General features: G+C 55.3%; 5 protein-coding genes across 5 annotated transcripts; 1 reads left to right on the forward strand and 4 right to left on the reverse strand.

Moving 5' to 3' along the window:
* Positions 1 to 1,480: 1,480 nt before the first annotated feature.
* Positions 1,481 to 2,116, reverse strand: C7974DRAFT_379268 (uncharacterized protein; the record flags this gene model as incomplete). Its single annotated transcript, XM_046140454.1, has 1 exon — positions 1,481 to 2,116. One exon carries the CDS (start codon positions 2,114 to 2,116, stop codon positions 1,481 to 1,483), a length of 636 nt encoding a protein of 211 aa, XP_045993143.1.
* Positions 2,117 to 2,642: 526 nt separating this feature from the next.
* Positions 2,643 to 3,608, reverse strand: C7974DRAFT_416486 (uncharacterized protein; the record flags this gene model as incomplete). Its single annotated transcript, XM_046143989.1, has 2 exons — positions 2,643 to 3,342; positions 3,388 to 3,608. The coding sequence occupies 2 exons, from the start codon at positions 3,606 to 3,608 to the stop codon at positions 2,643 to 2,645; spliced, it is 921 nt and encodes a 306-aa protein (XP_045993144.1).
* Positions 3,609 to 4,207: 599 nt separating this feature from the next.
* On the reverse strand, positions 4,208 to 7,686 carry C7974DRAFT_436402 (uncharacterized protein; the record flags this gene model as incomplete). Its single annotated transcript, XM_046145127.1, has 3 exons — positions 4,208 to 5,027; positions 5,077 to 6,651; positions 6,698 to 7,686. 3 exons carry the CDS (start codon positions 7,684 to 7,686, stop codon positions 4,208 to 4,210), a joined length of 3,384 nt encoding a protein of 1,127 aa, XP_045993145.1.
* Positions 7,687 to 9,330: 1,644 nt separating this feature from the next.
* C7974DRAFT_416488 (mitochondrial F1F0 ATP synthase-like protein subunit Atp14) lies at positions 9,331 to 9,809 on the reverse strand (the record flags this gene model as incomplete). Its single annotated transcript, XM_046143990.1, has 3 exons — positions 9,331 to 9,599; positions 9,652 to 9,733; positions 9,783 to 9,809. 3 exons carry the CDS (start codon positions 9,807 to 9,809, stop codon positions 9,331 to 9,333), a joined length of 378 nt encoding a protein of 125 aa, XP_045993146.1.
* Positions 9,810 to 9,843: 34 nt separating this feature from the next.
* Positions 9,844 to 11,411, forward strand: C7974DRAFT_401652 (transcription initiation factor-like protein iib). The gene has a single exon (XM_046142623.1). It carries the CDS (start codon positions 10,070 to 10,072, stop codon positions 11,162 to 11,164), a length of 1,095 nt encoding a protein of 364 aa, XP_045993147.1. The 5' UTR covers positions 9,844 to 10,069; the 3' UTR covers positions 11,165 to 11,411.
* Positions 11,412 to 13,030: the final 1,619 nt, after the last annotated feature.

A 13,030-nucleotide genomic window follows, 5' to 3' on the forward strand; every position in this document is an offset into this window, starting at 1 on the left:
CCGTAGGGGCACATCGTGTTCTCGTCCGTTCATGTCACCCCGTTGTACGAGGAAACCCTCCTTCGGCTGACGGCCGGAAGAAATTCACGATGGAGATGAGGGGTTGCTCTGCCGTTGCGAAGTGGAGCCATGCCTGTCACATCGGCACGGCTAGGCGTTTCATGGAGATGAATTACCCCTTTGAGATGACAGTTGAGCAGTAACGGGTACGTGCCACTACATCGGAGGCTTGCTACTGGGAGGAATTACTTGCAGATGCTAGTACCCAGCCATTAAACACGCGATCTTTCGTTTCTTTCGGTCCTGAATAGGACCATGCGTGAGGCTGGACCGCGAACGAGACGGAAAATTTCCTGATCGACGCAGGGTACAGATGAGGACACTGTGCATGCGGACATGAATGCGATGAGAACCAAACGTAGAGATGTCAGGCGTAAAGGGAAATTGATGATTACATGCTGAGGTTGCTCCCAGACAGAAGCATTAGCTTCTAGCTACACTTAAGCTTCTGGCGGGAGTTGAGCTTTTAGTTAGTCGAGCTTCCGGCTCAAGTTGAGCACCTGGCTTGTCTAGCTTCTGGCTGGAGTTGAGTTTCTGGCTGATCGAGCTTCTGGCTGGAGTTGGATTTGGAGTTCTGGCAGGACGTCATGTGACGTTCCTGGTGTTTACTTACGTAAAGATCTCATGACATCAGCCAATCAGCTACGAGATTGGCTCAACCAATCAGAGGCTGCGCCTTCTTGACCCTTGAGCCCTCTGTTGCGGATTTAATTGCGTCCTCCGGAAGCAATGAAAGGGGTTCTAATATTCTACCTATTCACAGGAGGCAAGGAAGCCGAAAGTGAGTCAATGGATTGATTGAGTAAAGAACTATATGCCGACAGAGAGAGTGTATATTCGGAGTTTACTAGTCACGTGACTAGTAAGTTTCGGCATCTAAAACTACCGACCGCTTTCTAGTGCTTTTAACATAACTAGGATTGGTAGGTGTTTGCTAAATAAAGTTAAGCAGTTGCCAGGCCTCAGTACTATTCGTAAGCCACTGAGCCAGGCAAGCCAAAAAGGTATCACGACTCACACGATAGTGAGTCCTCACTCAGTACAGACTGCAGTATATATTGCCCTTCCATCCCAAGTCACATGAGATGGGACCTAACAGCAGTTAGCAGATTTATTGCAGCATGCCTACCTCTTATATAGTGGGTGTTATTCATATCTTCACTGTACACGGTGTAAGTAGCAGGTATACAGGTAATCCTAGAGTAGTAATTAAAGTAAATATAGTCCTATAGCTAAGTATCGTTATACAAAGCTCATACCTGTTTATTTACACGGCGTAGGTACGTATACCCTAGTACCAAACACCAAACGCCCGCATGAAAGAGTCCACACGATCCCCAACCCACCCATCTCCAAGCACCTCTCCCACATCCCAAAGACCCAAACCCCTCGAAGAGAATCCGACTTCAGCGCAACAACCCTACTTGCTCCCCACACAACCCCCCCTCCCCACGACCACAGCCCACAGCACAAAAAGTATACCCACCCCAGAACCGACCGCCACCATCAAAACAGCAAAACACAAACCCACCGCCGTCAACGCCGGCATGGCCCTGCCAACAGCCCACAGCGCCTTCAGCACCCACACCGCCCACCACGCCCACGGCAACCGGGCAACCCAGCGCACGGCCCCTGGTAGCAAAGAAAGCAGCTCGAGCGCCGCGAGCAGCAGCAGGACGTCCGAGGGGTCTTGGTCGAACACCGTGTCGGTCCAAAAACGCGCGTGTTTGGCGTTTTGATCGTTGTTGGTGCGTGGGTCGGTGGTGTTGCGGTTGACTCTCTGCACCGCGGAGTTTGGGGCGAGAGGTGCTGATGGGTGGGAGCAGTGGGGTCGCGTGCAGAGGGGGTGCTGCTCGGTTGTTTCTCGAGGTGAGGGGGGCGTGTGAAGCCCAGGTGAGAGCGGGGCGTGGAACTCGAATGCACTGTCTGTGCGAGCAATAGGCGGACTGGGCGTGCGAGGCCTAAAGGTAGTGGGTGGACTGGACGTTCGCATCCTAGAGGAAGCAGGTTGGCTGCAACCGCGTTGCTCGTACGGAGTAGGTTTGCGTTTCGTCATCTTTGATATTTTGTGTTCGTTGTGTGTTGTGTGTCGGTGAATCTGAACAGGTGAGGCGGGATTTGATGTCTTCAACTGTGTTGATTGTTTCTGAAAGATTTTTTTAGAAGAAATCTGGAGGATGTACTCTATTTATTTTCCCTGAGAGATGTAACTCTGGTTCAGGGCCCTGTTGAGGTTGCGACCCATGGACTATGCCAGCACTGTCAGCATGTATAATTCAGGAACATCAAGAATGCTTAGACAGCGACAAACTGTATCAGATCAACCTTCTTTTGTGGCTTTGTGTTGCTCCACCGGCAGCGGTTGGCTTTCAAGCCGCCTTTTAGCATTGTCATAGTATTTGTTCGTTCGAGAGTAACATTGAAATTGTCTGTCTACCTGCAGTAGTTGAGGCCAAGGGTCGAAGTGCTGGACTCGCTTTCCAAGTAGTGTCAAGTCTCCAGAAGGCATATCCCAAATTTCACTATCTTCGGCTGCTGCATCACTTCTCTTCACTAGGATATCCCTCGTTTGTGTGTGGTACCTACAGTATGATGGTGTCGTCTTCTCCGGTTGTATGAGTCTTGGTTTCCTCCAGATAGTCCTTCAACTTTGGAACCACTGTAACCTCGTCACTATACGCATTGACTGACGCAGCAATAGTAGCAACGATTTCCATCTGCAAGTCTGCGTTTCTGATACCCAGCTTGTACCAGTCAGTGCCCTCCGTGAGTTCGATGTAGCTGCCGAAGATAATGTGATGTGAGAGGGTGTCGAGGACGAACTTTCTCAACTTTGAGCCTGGCGCAGTGTGGCTCCAGCAGTATCCAATTTCGGCCGCAGTGAACTCGACGAAGCCGAGAGCGGCACTGACGCAGCCTTCCTGCGAGTATGAGTTGTACAACTCGCTCATGATCCTGTTCTTGAACGCGTCAGCCCGTAGGTAGTCACCGAGAGTCCATAGTAGGAAGCTGTTGGATATGTCATTGCCTGTGGACAATCTGCTCAGACCGAATCGATCGGGGACAGTGCCAAAGTACATCCACTGCACAAAAACACGGAAGCTTGCTGGATCACGGTCGACGAGTGTGACCCTGGCGGCAGTTGACGCTACATTATCGCCGGGCTTGCTGAGGGTATTACGCAAGAGTTCAGAGTGTTTGGCGAGCAGTGCAATTGGGACGGTCCACGTTGCTACCTTGTCTCCGGTACCCACAATGATCTCTGCGGAGGGACCTTGAAGTCTCGAACGCGTCAGCACAGACAAGCGAATCGATAGACCAACTTACAATGGCAAGAGCTCTGCATCGTGGTCAGCGCGCCTCTTTCGCTTATTACTAAAGCGTGGAGGCTGTGACTGCGGCTGCGACTGCGACTGCTGTGACTGTGACTGTGGCTGCGGTTGTGAAGGCGTCTCCGGCTGCGACGCTGTCTGTGGCTGCAATTGCGACTGCGGCTGTGACGGTGTCTGCGATTGCGTCTGCGACAGCGCTTCGGGCGTTGAAGACATCATACCCAAATCAGTCAATGCCTTCGAAGCTATACGAGGGTGCGCGCTCACCTTGCTCTCTGCCGGTCTGCCGCAGCGCCAGTCGATGCGTTCCACGATAAATAGTGCTGGTAGTTGAAGTGAGTAGAGTAGCGGGAGGTCGAGCCACGGGGTGGCAGTAAACAAACAACGCTAGCGTGGAGGTGAAAACTGCAATGGCAGACGCGACAAACGAGCACTGTCACAAGCGAGACGAAAACGCTTCTCGAGATCCACCGAAACAGATGAAATATTCATAAATCTATGTATGTATTGCGCATATCAACACTTAGCGCCGCTGTATGACCCAAGGAACGGTAGCCAGACCCAACGAAAAGGCCGCGAAACGAGGCATGCAAGAAGCGCGCTGCCATGTATGCATGCAGAAGCGGTACACAAAGGACGGACAAATGGGAGAAGAAAGCCGAGACCAGAAAGGAGGGGCTGCAACGCCTGGGATCTCCAAGGACCGAGTGTGAGTATCCGAATGCAGGGGGGGACGTTAGGCAGAACCAGTGCTGCGTGAAGATGGGATGAGATCGTTCCGGCCGATATTCATGCTGAAATTGTGATGCAAGGCGCTAACCAGGGCGCCTGAAGGATTCGACTAACAGCGTTGGTGTCTCGACATGTTTGTTGGTCGGTACCCCCTCGTTCTTTCTTCGGTCGAAGAAGTTCTGGCATTCGTGCGAGACAAAGGTCCACTCTGCGAGCGCACGGCCGGCGTAACGGCTTGATGTTGCAGCTTTGCCTGTGGGCTGGACGCTGCTGACTGCCTCGGTGTGTATGCTCTTTTGTTGAAGGAGAATTTGCGCCGGCATCGGTAGTCGTGGTGGTTGGAGCCGCATGTTTTGATAAGTACCAAAACGCTTGTCAACCCACTCGAGGGAAAAGCGGAAGCTGTAGGTGCGATGAGTAGGAGGGGGCGATGTTGTGGGTGTCGGCGCTGGCTTCTCCGCAGGTTTCTCGAGGGAGGTCTTGGGCGTTGTCTTCGCACTCTCCTTATCCTTAGCGGCCGCTTTGGACTTGGATGGTTTCGACGAACCGCCCATAAAACTTTTCAGCATGCCCCATTTGCCCTTGGTGGGCTCTTCATCCGGGAAGTCGGTTGCATCCGCGGTCAATGCCGCGACCTTCTGCACTATAGGTTCTGGAACTGGTTGTGAAGCGGATGGCTTCCGCTGATGCGGGTTCTGTACAACGCCGTCGAACGTGAGGAAGGGGCCGTTGCTGGCGGCGATGGGATTATCATTACGTATAATAAGGAAACGTCGACCAGGCGCAGGATTGCAAGCCTGCGTTGAAGGAAAGGCGATTTGCAGCCGTTCAGCGTCCTCAGCGAGCCAAAGGTAGTGAGACCAGATGGAGCGCAGTCGCTCGCTCAGTGCTGTCTTGATCTCTCTGTTCTCTTGTCAGTGATGTACGATCAAAGTCTGCGGCTGCCACGTACACTTCTACCTCTGAGGGCTCGCCGTCGAACCGTGCGACCCGCCAGCAAATCAGACGCATATAATACGCGCGCACCATGGGGCACCAATGATTGAATCTGCTCTCAAAAAATGCAGGTTCCAAAAGAAAGTCGAGACATAAACTCCTTTTCCGCTGCTCGTCTAGCACCAGGGTGGACCAAATGCTGAACAGGAACGAGTACAGCTTGATCTCCGTGGCGGTATTTTCGCTGGCGGTCATCTCTCTGCAGACCTTCAACCAGAACGGCCAGTCCAGCACCGCATGGTGCTCGGTGTTGTGCTGCTCGTATCTGACCATGATTCCAAACGCCTCTTCCAGAAAGTCGCAGAGAGTGTAACACGCATTGCTATCGTAAACAGAAATTTTTCGTGCCTGTGCCTGGAGTAAGCTTGCAAAACTGTCGGCAAACATGTGCCGAGCAGCATGAATGTGAGAGTTGCCCTCGGAAAGGAAATCGCGAATGAGCATGATCAGCCGGTTCTCTTGCATCTGCCGTGTGGCGTTTGCTGGAGGAATTGCCACGGTGGAAGCAGAGGCATCAGGGTCGCTCAAAACATCGTCAAATGTGATGGGCTGTGCGCCCCCATTGTCGTCTTGCTGTTGAGGCTGAATATGCCTGTTGATCGTTGCATCCATGTTGACGAGTACCTGCGCGTGGACCATGAGCAGACCTGGCGCACAAACACGCTCTTTTGCGGTCGGTGAGTTAGGTAGGAAGCCAGTGACTAGAATGTGGTAGTGCTTGACAAAGACGTAGAAAAGGTCGCTCTCGGCACCGGACCAGCGCTTCGTCCACAGCCCGTACCAGTCGAGATTGGCAATCTGCAATGGTGGTGTCGCAGTTGGAGGGTTGCGCAGTGTGCGGACCATCTTGGCCAAAGATTGAAATTTGAGTGGGTAGAGATTTGGCGGGAAAACAGCTGAAATGCGGTCGGAGATCGCATCCATCTTGTCTATCCTCGAGATGCCGGCCTCTTCTAGCACACGCTTCATCATCTCCAGAGAAGGGCTCCACAACCGTACCATGATATCAGCGACTCCAGGACAGAAGCAGAAGGCATACGCACAAGTCTTGCCGCAGAACGTGACTAGACTCGCTGCTGCGTTTCGAGGGGTCATCTTGTCTACTACAAATGCCATCTGGGACATCAGATTTTGCTGGAACGTGTTCTTAACGTTGTGGTAGACGGACTCTGCCAGGAAATCAGAGGAGCTGGAGGTGGCCGATGTGGCTGTCAGGGTGGGTCCAGCCTCTTCGCGGTCGGCAAGCGGGCAGAGCGGGGATGGCGCAACCCTCCATTCGGGTCTCTCCATGATTCCAGCAAGGCCCTCCAGGATGACTGGACGGTCTGTCCCAGATATTGATTGGTTGTTTCGTCCTGCCACCAGCTCCAGCAAGCCGGTCCACCACCCATTGAGAATGTTTGTTCTCCGATCGAGGTCTTCTGGTCTGAGTTTGTGGTTCGAGGGGTGATTGGCGTACTTGTAGATGAAGTCTTGGAGGAGGCTGGTACGAACGATGTTGGCTTTCAGAGAGCTGGACTTGTGCTGGAACCTACTGCTTGTCAATATGGGGAAATCTCAGGTGGCACTCAACATACTTGCGCAGATCGCCCTCTAGGGTTCGAAATACGGTCCAGAGCTCATCTTTCTTGCGCGGTTCCGTCTTGACTTTGTTACCAAGCTTGTCTGTCGATATGTTGCGGGGTAGCGGAGGAACGCGCTCGGTAGGGGTGAGAGGGCTGTCTGATTGCGGGTACAGGGGAAGCTGTTCGGTGGAGAATGACTTTGGCACGGAAGGGACTGCGGGCCCGTTGGCGGTCAGGAGCGCGCTGAGACGCTTGTTCTTCTTGCTGAGAGGTATCGGCGCTGTTCGCTCGTCTACGGTGTCTGTGGCCTCGCCCCTTGCCTCAGTCTTCGCCTCAGCTTCTTCTGGAATGCTGTCTGAGCTCGCTGGTGTCTTTCGCTTCGGCGCCTCGGCAGTCGCCGTCTTCTTCTTTGCGCTCTCCTCCTTCTGAGCGGCCTTCTTCTCCTTCTTGCTCTCTTTTGTGGGCGAGGTTGTCGCAGGCTGCTGCTGCTGCTGCTGCTGCGAGACAACCCATGACTTCCTCCTCAGCTTCGTCAAGGGTCTCGAGGGGGAGCCTCCGGGCGATTCAGCCTCCTTGACTGTCTCTTTGCGATTGCGATCCGGCTTGGGCTCGATCGAGGGCTCCCTACTTTTGCTGGAGAAGGGGAGGAACCGCGACGACCGGCGTTGGATGGGGGCAGGGCGCAATTGCGGCATCTCCAGGGCCTGTGGGGCTTCTTCGGAGGACGGGCTAGAGCCGCCTGACGAGCTGTCAGACGTGATCTCGACGTCCTTGGCCTTCTTAAGATCGTCGTCGGAGTCGTGCGCCGGCGCATCTCCATCGAGGCCCTTGACGCGCGGGAAGTAGGTGTACGAAGCGGCTTTGGGCAATCGCGCGCGCTCGGGCTTCTTCTCGTCGGCCGGGGGCAGGGGGCCGACTTCTGAGGCGGCTCTGCTCCTGCCTCGCGACTTGCTGGAGAAGACATCGTGGCCGCGCAGGGCTGAGGCCACGGCGAGCGGCATGGCGGCGAAGGGTGCGGTGTGAAGCGAGTGTGCGCGGTGCCTAGGCGGTGCTATCCCCCCATGGGCGACTCCAAAGATGCTGAGGCGCTATTTTTCACGTGTTCATGGCGCAGGAACAGGAATAGAGCGGCGTTTGTTCTGGTAGGTGGGCACGGCGGGCCGTTCGGTGGGCTGTGAAGGCAGTCGAAAGATCCACAGGGCTAATACGTCACAGCCTCGCCGTACGGTCGGAACGAGCGGAAGGGTGGTTGGAGAGGTGGAGCAAAGCTGCAGGCAGCGCAGCGAGGTGCAGAGGTTGACAGGCAGATGCGCTGACCCTTCCGTAGCGAACGTGGACGTGCTTGTATCAGAAAATGCGCTCAGGCTGACTTTAGGTGCGCTCGATTCATGTCCAGGAGTTTGACGACTACTGCACGCCGACAAGGTCAACTGCGGCTAGCAGGGGCGTACCTCCCGCTTGTGCAGATCAGCATCGGAGGGATTTTCTAATATTACCACTGGACGCGCTCTGCCGACACTGCTGCCGCCTGTTCTGTGTGTGACGCTGTTCACGGGCCGTGGTCAGATGTGGGAGTACCGTCGTGCAGACCTCACATAACTGCTGCTGCCACCTCGTGCGACGCTGTCGGCCGTCCGCGAGCCATCCAACGTGGCTCGTGCCAGCTGCCTGGCGGGCCTCATCCACCTCTGCAGCTCCAAATGGCGCGAGTGAGCCTTGTTTTTCGCAACTTGTGAAATCTGCAATCTCTTGTACGGCTCCCTGCAATTAATTATTCGCTCTATCACTGAAAACAGGGCGGCACAACTTGGCCAACGCGCGCGCTTACCGCTTAATGACACGCTGCCCCGAACACCGATCCATTTGCGCAGAGTGCGCCTTGTTCTCTTGTGCATGTTCTTGGTCGGTTCTTCGATAGTCTATCGGAACCGGCTGCTACCCGGCTCCGCCTGCCCAGTTTGCATTTGCCGCTCGTTAGATCCAACTGCCAATCGCTCCAGGGCCGCTGAGGCTGAGGTGAGCGGCCACCGGACTAAACCGAGGACGCGTCTGTCACGCAGACCGCTTACACCAGAATGTCTTGAACAGAGCGCGTGGCGTCTGAAGACATGCTTGGTTCGCTGTACAAATCATGTCGAGTCAGTCGCTCGGTATTCGTCACCCTGCCACCAATACATCAATGCAGGCAGCTGAGCGTCCTGTGCATGTAAGTGCGTCGGGTTGTACCTGATCTAGTTTGCCCCCGCACGCAGATGCAAGAACAACAGAGTCCGGTGGAATTTTGCCGTGAATACCAACGCACGGGTGCAGGCCAGCTCTGTCTTGCTCGCCATGCAGGCATCATCCATCAATCAAGCATTCTCGCTTGCACTCAATACATGTCTGCTCAGCTGGCCGATGGACCGCAGCCGTGCTACGTATGTTCACTCCACAGCACCGGGCAGTGCATGCTCCCAGGTCTGTAATATCAGTACGTAACATAGCATTGTTTCCCCACGCTCAACGGACCATGAGCCGCCCGTGTCCTCATCACGTGATTGGAGCGCGCGGTGAGAGGTACTTCAAGTTCGGTCTATTGCCCAGTCCATATTGACACATGCGCTAGTATTTGGTACAGATGATCTCAATGTCAGAGCACAGCCAGCTTAGTGGGGGGTGGTGATCGACTCCTCCTCCTCGACGAACCAGTCCTCCTCGGGCAGGACCTGACCGTCCTCTGCGGTCGCCTCAGTGCCAACGTCGGGCTGCTGGGTCTCGTAGGCCTTGAGCTCGCTCGCGATGTCGGTCTCCTCGGGGGACTTGGGCGCCGCGGGGATGGAGAACTTCTGGACGTGGGCGTCGGCGTCGCTGGCCTTGACCTGGGGAACCTTGTAGTTCTTGAGCTCGCGGAGGTAGAGGTCCTGCACCAGATCGGCTGCACCAATTGGGTCAGTAGTGGGCGTGGGCGTGCGATTGTGATGAGGTACCTGAGCGAACGGCCGTAGGGGTGATGAAGGTGCGGCGGGCAATGGTAGGCTGCTGGCGAGCAACGCGTGCGAGCGCCTGGCGCTGTTCCGGGTCAGCAGGAATCGTCAATTGGGGGCGCAGGACGGCGCACCGAGGCCCTGATGGATTGCGCGAGCATGATGTTGGATGTGGACGGGGTGGGAGCTGGCTGTCTATGGAGCTCCTGCGTCCGCCGCCCTCACCTTCGATTTTCGCTTACCTCAGCCAGCTAGCGCCGTCTCAGCCCGCCAAGCCCTGGCTGCCTTTCTTCCCTCGCTGCACCGTGGCTCTCCCTGCAAGCAACCACACTCTCTCACCCCGTCCCGCCACGGTGTCAACCTCCCCCGGAGCTTCCGAGAGCCACCTAGACAGCTAGATAATCAATTCGTGACTCGCAACATGTCGTACGCACCTAACGGTCGCATGCTCTCGCCGGGCGAGGTCTATGAGGAGGCCCCGAGGCAGGTCAAGGAGGAAGAATGGTCCGAGGATCTGAACGTCACTCTGATGTGCCCCGACTGTCGCGAGATGCCGCCCAACCTCGTCGAGGAATTCAGCGCCGGAGACACTATTTGTGGCTCCTGCGGCCGCGTGCTCTCTGAGCGTGGCATCGACACACGTTCTGAGTGGCGTACGTTCTCCAACGACGACCAAGGCAACGACGATCCCTCGCGTATCGGTGACGCCGCCAACCCGCTGCTGCGAGGTTCTCAGCTGCAGACTGAAATCGGCTTCGGTGATGGCGGCCTGAAGGTGCGCGAGCTGTCTCGTGCCCACAACAAGAGCAACCACGACAAAGGAAACAAGTCGCTGCAGTCTGCCTTTGGCCAGATCACCACGCTCTGCGACTCGCAGAACATCAGCAAGACCACTCAAGACACTGCCAAGATGCTCTTCCGTGCTACGGACGATGCGAAGCTCTTCAAGGGCAAGTCGCAGGACGCCATCATCGCCGGCTGCATCTTCATCGCCTGTCGCCAGCACAGCCAGAACCGTAGTTTCCGTGAAATATTCAAGATGACAAACGTTTCAAAGAAGGAGGTGGGTCGCACATTCAAGACACTCGAAGCGTTCCTGCAGAAGAGGCAGAAGGAACTCGGCACCGGCGACACCAACGGGCAAGTTCTGGATACCTCCAAGTTCGCCAAGGGCGGCAGCACCAGCGCAGAGACGCTCATGCCTCGTGCCTGCGCCAAGCTGGACCTCGAACGCTTCATCCAGCTCATCGCCGAGGAATGTGCACGCCTCGTCTCGGATCACGGGATCGCCGCTGGTCGGTCGCCTCTTTCCATTGCCGGTGCCTGTCTCTACTTTGTCTCCCACCTCATGGGTAACCCTCGTTCTCCTAAAGAAATCGGCCAAGCCGTCGAAGTCAGCGACGGCACCATCCGTACCGCCTACAAGGCGCTTTACAGCGCACAGGACCAAATCATCAAGCCAGAGTGGCTCCAACCCGGTAAGGGCGGCGATAAGTCAAGGCTCCCTGCGGTCTAGAAAGCTGCGACTGGTTCCAAGGGTACCGTGATGTGTCCTTGCTACTATCATGGATGCATCTATCTTTGATGAGGGTTCGCGTAAAGAGTAGACGACGAGATGGGGCATCTTCAAATTATTTTGTGTAGTATTTTTGCATTTCTAGCGCTCATGGGACGGTGTTCAGGGTCATATTCCCACAAATTGGATTGCTTTGTGCTTACAATACCCCATAGAAAGGACTGAAAATGGAAAATGGCGTTTTGGAGTGCACGTTCGCTGTATCGTTTGTGATTTGCTATTGTTTATCCTACAGAGGTAAGCTCCGATATGGTATGCAGTTAGATCAAGCTGGTTGCTCCGGGCTCGAAATATGCCTGCTTTCCTTTCCCTTCTCGGTACCAAACGTTTCATCCTGAACCGTTTTGAGGACTTTCTGGTAGCACCTCGTATCTCGTCGTGTAGGTGCAAGGCTATGCGCACGAAAGCTTACAGAGCGGCAGGTGATTATCTCGAACGCAGCGTCCCTCGAGGTTCATCTCCTCTACAGATTCGAATCAGTCGCTCTCTCTTCCGTTTTCGTAGCCATCGGCCCTCATCTTCCAGCTCCTGTGGGCGGCCACATTGACGCTGCTTCGGCACAGGGTCTTCTCAACCAAGGGGCTTCGTCCATGATGTTTCGATGCAAACTTTTCAGTCAGTGCACTTTCACAACCAGCCTCGACGCCGTCTCCGCACCCATCCCAAGGCCTGTGGATAACTGAACCGGGAAAAACTCAGCACATGACAGAGATTTCCAGACTGTACCTCTCTATGTTGCGTGCAGTACCATAAAATCATGGGTTTGTTCGCCCTGATACACTGGATATTGATGCCGACTGGACGACGATACGATGAGGGTTCACTGTACCGAGTCTTTATGCGACCCTGCTCCATCCTTTCTACTTGGTAGAGCTCATGTTCCCAACCAGATATATGCATCATTAGTACAGTGCCCGCTATATGAATTTTTCTCGATGCCCACCAGCTTTAAATACTGCGTCCGCCTCCCACTTCATCCTTTCGCCACTGTTCTGTCAGCTTCACAATTTGTTCAGAAACTCCCGCTTCTGCGATCTCCAACCACAATGCATAAAGTCACCCTCTCCGCTATTGCGGCGGCTGTTACTGCCGTAGCGCAGAAAGATGTCTCCAACAGCGTTTACGCCCGCGCACCAGGCCATCATCATCATGAGGTCGAGTATCAGAAGCCCGCTGATCCAGCTACTCACGGCATCTGTGGTGCCAAAACCCCCGACGACGCTACCTGCTTCGGTTTCGAGCACGGCAACTGCTGCTCTCGTAAGTTCCCGTGTCGCCGCCATGCAAAGAGACAATGTTAACGGGCTCTAGAGTACGGCTGGTGCGGCTTCTCTGAGGCCCACTGCGGTGCTGGTTGTCAGGACGGCTTCGGAGACTGCTTCGGCAAGGTCCCTGCCTACTCGTCGTCGTACTCCAAGCCTAGCCCCGTCTACTCCAGCTATGCGAAGCCTACGACATACCACGTCAAGCCGACGCCCAGCTACTCTCACCCGGCCCCTGGCTACTCCCAGCCCCCTCACCCCTCGGAGTACCATCATCCCTCTGAGTACGCTCACCCGTCTGAGTACGCTCACCTCTCAGAGTACGCTCACCCCTCAGAGTACGCTCACCCATCCGAGTACTCTCACCCTTCTGAGTACGCTCGCCCCTCGGAGTATCCTCGCCCCTCGGAGTACACCCCTCCCTCCGAGTATGCTCACCCCTCTGAGTACGCTCACCCCTCTGAGTACTCTCACCCATCCGAGTACCCTCGCCCCTCTGAGTACCCTCGCCCCTCGGAATACCCTCGCCCCTCGGAGTACCCTC

Source organism: Boeremia exigua (genome assembly GCF_020726555.1).
Source record: "Boeremia exigua strain MPI-SDFR-AT-0100 chromosome Unknown C7974scaffold_11, whole genome shotgun sequence".
NCBI classification, from domain to species: domain Eukaryota; kingdom Fungi; phylum Ascomycota; class Dothideomycetes; order Pleosporales; family Didymellaceae; genus Boeremia; species Boeremia exigua.